We start from the raw sequence: 7,819 nt of genomic DNA, 5'->3' as shown, positions 1-7,819 counted from the left end.
CTTTCCCTAGGTATCACAACAAAAGCAGTAATCAGTGGTGTGCCTAGGTACTAATCCACCCAAGAGAAGAGCTCCAAAGCCTCCAAGCCGCCCCAGTATGCAAAAGACCCTCCCTCCTACTCTGTTTCCATTGGGTAGGATTTCTAGCTTTATCCTAATCCTATCCAATCCTGTTTTGCGGCGCAGTATTGTTGGTAGGTCCAGATGGGACCTGTGAGGGAAGCAGGCGCTGGAGGATCGCGGCAGAGGAATGAGCCTGGCTTGCTGGAGAGCAACGGACTGGCTGTTTTCTGCTGTCTGGACAGCTGTGCTGTTCATCCCAACAGCGATTAAGTGCGTGAAGTTGTTTAAATTGAAAATTAAGTTTACTTCATGTAAAAGTTCACTTCGCTCGAGGCCCAGTCCGGTGCACACTACACGATGTGGCTAATGGCTATTACCAGACAGCGCTGACTTCAGACAACGCCATCAGCACTGAGTTGAGGTCAGCGCTATCCAAGGCTCTGGACAGTTCCAGAGATCTGCCAGAGATAAATGCTATGCAAACTTGCCAAGTCAGACCGTCTTTGTGGTCCAGGCTCCCTCCCGATGCTGAGTGACACCGGAGCAACGGACTCGGTTCTCAGGGACAGAAAGGTGGAGGCCCAGACTCCCGAAGGCTAGGGAGGTGCTAACTGAATCAGTGCTGGGCGAGCAGCTACTCTGTTGCAACCCTTGCCAGTCTGACAGGCTCCTGCAGAGTTACATCACTTCCTAAAAATCAGGCAAACACCTCTCCTTCAAGTGAGCACCGACCCAAAGGAGCAGGAAACAGGAAATGTGCGCGTCGGAGGGCGGCCGGGGCTCCGCAGCATCCTGAGCGCAGGCGAGCCAGCTGACATGACCGCGCTGTGCATTGCCCTGGTCTCGGCCCTAGGACTGGCGCTCGGTCACTCCGACCAGGGTAAGCGACCTCCAGCTGGGAACGAGGATAAGGAAGCCTGTGGGTGCCAACAGCTACGGAACTCTTTCGGGGAGGGTCCCACCCAGAAAGCCTAATCCTTTCGGTGAAATTTAAGAGCGAAGAAAATTAAAAGTGTGTTTGGGAGGGCAAGACTGGAGGGCGGATCTTGAGTTCATCGCGCCCTCTCGCTTCTTCCAAACCCCTGGCTATCTTTGCCTTTTATGACCCCTGTAATTAATAAGCTTTACAGGGCATATTAAGAAAACCATAAACTTTTTGGCAGTTCGTGGAAAGGAATGTTCCAGTCTGCTAAAAGACAGAAGAAATGATTTCGCTTTAATAGCTGAGAGCTCGGCTGGTTCCAAAAACCTCTTTGTGGGAGGGAGGGGAGCAACTAGGGTATGGAACTTTACTCTCGGTGAGGATGTGGGGAAAGATGTAAATGGGAAAGGAGTTACCACGCCTTAACATCCAGGTAATTCTTTGATCTGGTGTTCTTTGATCTTGGTACTAAAGGGGATGTTTCCTTCGCACCCATTGTTACTCACGAATATTTGCTTTAAAGGCTGATGTGACGACCAGGAGAGACAGTACTCTATCTCAACACTCTAGGCTGAGCAGCCATTGACTGGCTCTCTTGGCCGTTGCTACAACAAGCTCCCTCACTTGTATCTGTTGACTTTCCCTTTGTAAATACACGTGCAGCCCACGGTTTCTGAGGATAGGTGGGAAATGCCTGCTTCTAGGGAAGGGCTGTGTCTAAAGCAGAAGGAAAATGTGCTATTGTTATTTAGATTGGAGGGTGACATCGGGTATTGACGTTGTCACAGAGACGCAGCTCTCTAGAGGTTGGTGGGTACGCCTCTCCCAAACTCCCGGCCTCCCTTGTAGGACACTGTTTAGGTGGTGTGCCCTAGTGTCTGAAGTAGCACCAGAGGGGTGGGTGCGTTACTTTCAAAGTGAGACCGGAAGTCCATACTTGTTTTGTGCCCTGTGCTTTAGAGCGGGGAGGAAGCTGGAAGGAACCTTGAGAACTTGCAGGAAAAATCGTCTTTTATTTATCTTTGACTTTCCTAAACTCTGTCAGAGCTCAGCATACACTAGGAACTCAGTAATTGTTAAATTGCTAATTACTGAATTACTAAAGCCATCCCTGGAATGCCTATGAGGCTGGTCTTCAAGAAGCACAGAACCCTGAAAGCAGAAGTCAGAGAGGAAAATGTGGTTGCAGTACTGTGCAGAGGACATCTCTAAGTGTGCTGCCTGGACCCTGCCTATATCCCCATCTAAAGATGCAAAAATACCACTCGCAGAAAGCTAGATGATAAAGGCTGCATATTACGACATTACTACAGGGGAAGGCTATTCCACATTAAAGCTTAGATTTTAAAGTAATCTATGCATATCCTTTTGAGCCAGTGGTGCTTAAGAATATGAGTTAGATTAGTTTTATTTTACACCTCTAGTTATTAAAAAACAAAGTATCTGTGGATGTTTAGCAGAAAAATCCAATCTCCTGGATAGTACCACTTTCTTTATTGCAAGCATCTTCTGAGGTCTACCCCCAAAACAAAGCCTTTCCAGCAACAAACAAGCAAGATGACATGGTACAGTTTCAGGAGGCCAGCCTCAGTACCTGTGGGTCAGCTTGCCTTCTGATGGACAGGCTGGTTCAGAATTGAGAACCGTCTCAAGTGAAATTATCCCCCGAGAAACAAGCAGGAGGCAAGTAGGGAAGATAACCTTCCTTGGATTTTGGCCAAATTGATGAGCACATTTGAAAAGAAGCCTCTACAGCACATCTCAGTCAGTGCAGGATCTTCTGAAAGCTGGAACTGAGGTCTGTATAGAGGAAGACCCATCTTTGTGGATCTGAATATTAGTAACAGAACTGGATTTGATGCTTGTCCACAGGAAAAGCAACGTTGAGAGTTGAGTTTACTGTGGGCTGCTGTAAGGGGGGGAAGCAGGAGATGAAGTCGAGGCAGGGTGAGCAGAGAAGCAGGGGGACTAGCTTGTGAGTAAAGAGCAAGAAAAAGACCAGGATGCTAGAGCCACTAGGCGAGAGGCTTTGCGGTATGGGAACCGGAAGAGAAAGAATGGCCCGCACACAGCTGAGATCTGACTCCAGGGTCACAACACCCTTAGAGATATAAAGCTACAGCAAGAGAAAAGAGAGGAGAGGAGAGGGAGAAGACAAAGAAAAAGAATGGAGGGAAAAAGACACATACTGATATTGATGCCTGTGACCCCAGCACGGGGGTGGGGTGGGAACTCAGAAGGACTAAGGTCAGTGCTTAACTGGGCCATAGAGAGAGACCCAGCCTCAACAACAATAGCAACAAAAACAACAGCAAACCAAACCAAACCAAACCAAACAGAGGATGGGGCTTAAAAGTGTCTACCGCCCCAGATTCCAGGAAACTGAGGAGGACCTTCAGGATGCATAGTTCTGGGAAAACGCATGCCCCGTACTTGGCTGTTACTGCTTGCACCACCCTTGCTCAAGTACGGCCCACGATGTGGAGAAACAGGAACTTTGCAGGGCTGTCTGCAGCTTTACCCGCCCACTGAGCTTTTGATTTTAGTGATCATTATTTGCATTTCTAGAAAGTCTGACATATGTATGTTTTCCTTGGTTTTTACTTAAGCTTGGCTGTTTGCCCCTTCTATTCACCTGTATCTACTGTCATCCACTGGATGGTTTTCTTCTACCATTTACATAGACTGAACCTCGCTGCTTGCTGGATGCTCGGCTTCCCAGTCATGAGGAAAGTCTTGAGTGCCCTGAGGGTAGAGCCTGGCGTTCAGGGAATAGCTCGCCTGGTTAACTGAACTCCAGATTCTCTCCACCGACCTCTAACTCCTGGGAAGTACAGCATCCTCCTCTGTACCACACACTGGGAGCTGAAGCAGGAGGATTGCTTACACTGTGGAATCTGAGACCAGCCCGGGCAACACAGACCCTTAACTCAATATTATTATTCAAAGAATAGTTGTGTTTATCTCAAGTTTTTAAGCTTCCCCAAACAATGCTATGCATGGCTTAGATAGAGTCATGGCTGTATTTAAAAGTATGGATACACACTAACTTAAAGTGCTGACCTTTGGGAGTAAGGGATAGAAATTATAGCAAGTATGACCATGTCTGTCTTACTGAGCTTTCTGTCATTGTAATAAATATACGAGCAAGGCTAGGGACATAGCTTTGTGGCAGAGTTGTCTAGGACATGCGAGGCCCTAGGTTCGAACACCAGTACCAACCAACCGGCCGACCAATAAACAAAAAGACACAAGAGACAATCAGATGAACAAAGCCAAAGTAAAATATCTGAAGAAATGAATGTCTAAGGAAGAAAGGTTTGTTTTAGGTCATGGTTTGAGTCCAGGGTCAGTGGGCCTCGGTGAGGAGGTGCGTGATCACAGTGGGGTCTGTGGTGGAGAATACTGTTCACCGTGGGGCAGCTGGGAAGCAGAGATGGGAAGGAGAGTGGAACCCAGTAGCTCCTTCACGGCCCTGCCTCCAGTGTCCTAATAAAGATTCCATCACCAGGAATGGTGCCACAAGCTGGCAACCAAACCTCCAATACATGGGTTTGGGGAGACATTCTAGAGCCATCCTGTAACAATATCTCTAGTGCTGTTTCCTTCAGATGGAAAGGATAGCAGGGGCTGGACAGATGGCTGAGATAAGAACTCTTTTTGTTTGTTCGGTTATTTGGGTTTTTTTTGAGACAGGTTTCTCTCTGTGGCCTTGGCTGTCCTGGAACTCCCTCTGTAGATTAGGCTCACCTTGAACTCAGAGATCTACCTGCCTCTGCCTCCTGACTGCTGGGATTGAGTGTGTGTGCCGCTAAGCCCCACTAGAACTCTTGTTGTTCTTGCAAGGACTGGAATTAGGATCCCAGCCCTCAAGTCAGATGGCTCATATTTACCTGTAACCCCGACTCCAGGGGATCTGATGTCATCTTCTGGTCTGTGAGGGCACCCAAGAAAACACAACACAACACACACACACACACACACACACACACACACACACACACACAAATAAAAGTTAAAAAGAAAAGAAACATTTAAAAATGATAATCCAGGACCTAACAAAATCTGAGCAATAGGCTATTTGGGATCCACCCTAACCCCACCCCTGTTTCTTTCCCTGGCCATGGAGCTTCAAGGAGCCTTTGTACTTTTAAATGTTATATTACTCAAATCAGCCCTATTCCTTGGGTCTTATGACATTTTTTTTTTTTTTTTTTTGCTATCCTTTTCAGTTTGGGATTACAGATCTTTCTTTTCCAGTTTCTCACTGCTGCCCTTCTTTCTCCTCGATCCGTATTCCCGGGCCATCATCCCACCTGTGACTTCCATCCCTCTCTGAGGCCGAGGCTGCTCTACCGAGGCACCTCCATCCAGCTGTAAACTTGATGTCAGTTCCCCTTGGGTACATCATGGCTGCTGCCAGCTCAAATGTCCGGAACAGAACTCATTCCGTGCTCCCTGGTGGCTCGCACCTGCCCTGCATCTTATCTGGGACACCCCGCTCACATCTTAAGCAGCCTCGTTGCCTCTGGCATCGTTTCCACCCTGTTCCACCTAAACCCAGCGCGATGGTTTTGCAGCACAAACGCAGTCACCGTCCTGCCCTCACCCCGCCGTGCGTTTCCCCTGTGCTAGACCCTCCGTGTGTTTCCCCTGCGCTAGACCCTCCCTGCGTTTCCCCTGTGCTAGACCCTCCGTGCGTTTCCCCTGTGCTAGGCTCTCCCTGCGTTTCCCCTGTGCTAGACCCTCCGTGAGTTTCCCCTGCGCTAGACTCTCCGTGTGTTTCCCCTGTGCTAGACCCTCCGTGCGTTTCCCCTGTGCTAGACCCTCCGTGCGTTTCCCCTGTGCTAGGCTCTCCCTGCGTTTCCCCTGTGCTAGACCCTCCGTGCGTTTCCCCTGCGCTAGACTCTCCCTGCGTTTCCCCTGTGCTAGACCCTCCGTGCGTTTCCCCTGCGCTAGACTCTCCGTGTGTTTCCCCCGTGCTAGACTCTCCGTGCTCTGGCGTCTGATAAAACGCCAGTGTGAATGGGGCCTGAATTCTTTCCTCACTTGGCCGTCCCCACATCTCATATTTGCCTCATGAGGCAACCACGTAAAGATGCCAAGTGGTGTGAGAATACTGGGCTTTCCTTGTGCCTAGCCCTCAACTCTGACACCTTTTCCTGCAGTCTTTGCTCAAGGGGCTGCTGAGACTCCATCATTTCTGAAGATGTCCTCAGTGCAGCCCCAGATGCAACAAATCTCTTTGCCTTCCATATCCTCATGGCTCCCTGTACATGAACACAGTCCAGTTTTTTTTAATTCATTGGCATTATAAATCCAGGTTTGGATGTTATTGTTCTGACTTAGTCTTTTCCCTGGGAGGCCAGGGCCTGGCTTGGTCTCATTTACTCTAGTACCTGAGATTTAGTTTAGTGCTTAGCATGGGTCTAGCAGACATACAATAAATGTGGTGCCTGACTGGCCGAGTGAAAGAATGACGTGAAATTCACCTTACAGCCTACGACTTGCTATAATCAGCTTCTACACTAGTAATAAATGGCTCAATGTCATTTTTAGTTTATCCAGTTTCACAACTCTATTCCAAAATGTTAACTATCCTAAATCCTGGCCTAAACCTATAAACTCAACAATTGAGATAGTTAACACTAAAACAGCAATCGCAGGACTAGTGCCATGGCTCAGTGGGCGAACGGCTGGTTGTGTGAGCGTGAAGATCTGGGTTTGGATCTCCAGCAGCCGTGGAGAAGCCTGGTAGGGAGGCATTAAGTCTGTAACCTCAGCGCTGGTGGGTAGACACAAGTAAACCCCAGAGACTTGATGGTGAGCCAGCCTAGCCAAGATGACAAGTTGCAGGTTCAGTTGGAGATCCTGTCTCAAAGATAAGGTGAAAACGGTAGAGAAAAACGCCCAGCGCTGCCCTTCAAACTCGTATGCATGGGTGAGCGCATGCACATGTGTGCACATACCACGCAACAGTCTCAACTCTTCTAAGGCGTGAGAGCTTCCCTTCTGCATCTTCAACTCGGAACAGTCTTTGCCTCCCCTACTCTGAGTTGGAGAAAACAAACCTTTGTACTCACCTTCTTGAAGTGGCAGCAACTTCGGATCCATAAAATTTGTATGGAACATTTTTAGAAAGGACAGTAGTTACTAACATTTTAGGGGGGGAAGTTCGGCGAGGACCACACTGCATGTAAGTTCCAGGGACATTAGCTTTCAATCTAGTAAAAATTGTTTTGAAAACTTGAAATAAGGTGTATGGAACATAAAAAGAAGGAGAGACTCTGCCTCGGTTGGTGAGGACCACACGGAGAGCCTGGGAAACGACAGGAGGCTGAGGAAGGCCTCCAGGGCTGGCCTCTGTCTTTGGTCTCTTTGGCTTTTTGAGATAGGCTCTCTTGTACCCCAGGCTGGTCTCCAGCTCCTTTTGTAGCAAAGGATGGCTTTGAGCCCCCAGTTCTCCAGCCCCTGCCTTCTGAGGGCTGGGTTTACAGGCATGCTGCGGCAGCATGTCCAGGTTTACACAGTGCCAGGTAGAACCAGGGCTTCCTTCCTTCGGGCGGGAAAGTGCTCTCCAAGCTTCATCTCCAACACAACTCTCTGTTTCTTTCCCTTAAATCAGAAACAATTGATCTCTCTTGGCTCAGGAATGTCTCTGTTTTATGTGAATTAGCCCCATCTTCCTTTTTCCTGCTTCCTCACCCAGTTGCTATTTCCAGAATCCAGATCCCAGTGGTTGCCGAGGTTGTTTTTGTGCCAGGATACCACTGGCTGATTTATTTAAAAGTTAGCTTACCCTTTCTAAAAAATTGTGTTTGTTCGCTTATTCAT

The 7,819-nt window shown here is 48.4% G+C and overlaps 1 protein-coding gene across 1 annotated transcript in view; it reads left to right on the top strand.

Annotated features, from left to right (window-relative positions):
- Positions 1 to 818: 818 nt before the first annotated feature.
- The window catches only part of Tmem154 (transmembrane protein 154), a 34,636-nt gene continuing 27,635 nt past the window's right edge, over positions 819 to 7,819 (top strand). Inside the window, exon 1 of the mRNA XM_038347897.2 lies at positions 819 to 943. Coding sequence (XP_038203825.2) covers positions 880 to 943 — 64 coding nt within the window. The 5' untranslated portion in view covers positions 819 to 879. The remainder of the gene's footprint in view (positions 944 to 7,819) is intronic.

This window comes from Arvicola amphibius, chromosome 11, assembly GCF_903992535.2.
Source record: "Arvicola amphibius chromosome 11, mArvAmp1.2, whole genome shotgun sequence".
In the NCBI taxonomy this organism is placed as follows: Eukaryota; Metazoa; Chordata; class Mammalia; order Rodentia; family Cricetidae; genus Arvicola; species Arvicola amphibius.
This window is presented reverse-complemented; position numbering and strand designations above follow the sequence as displayed.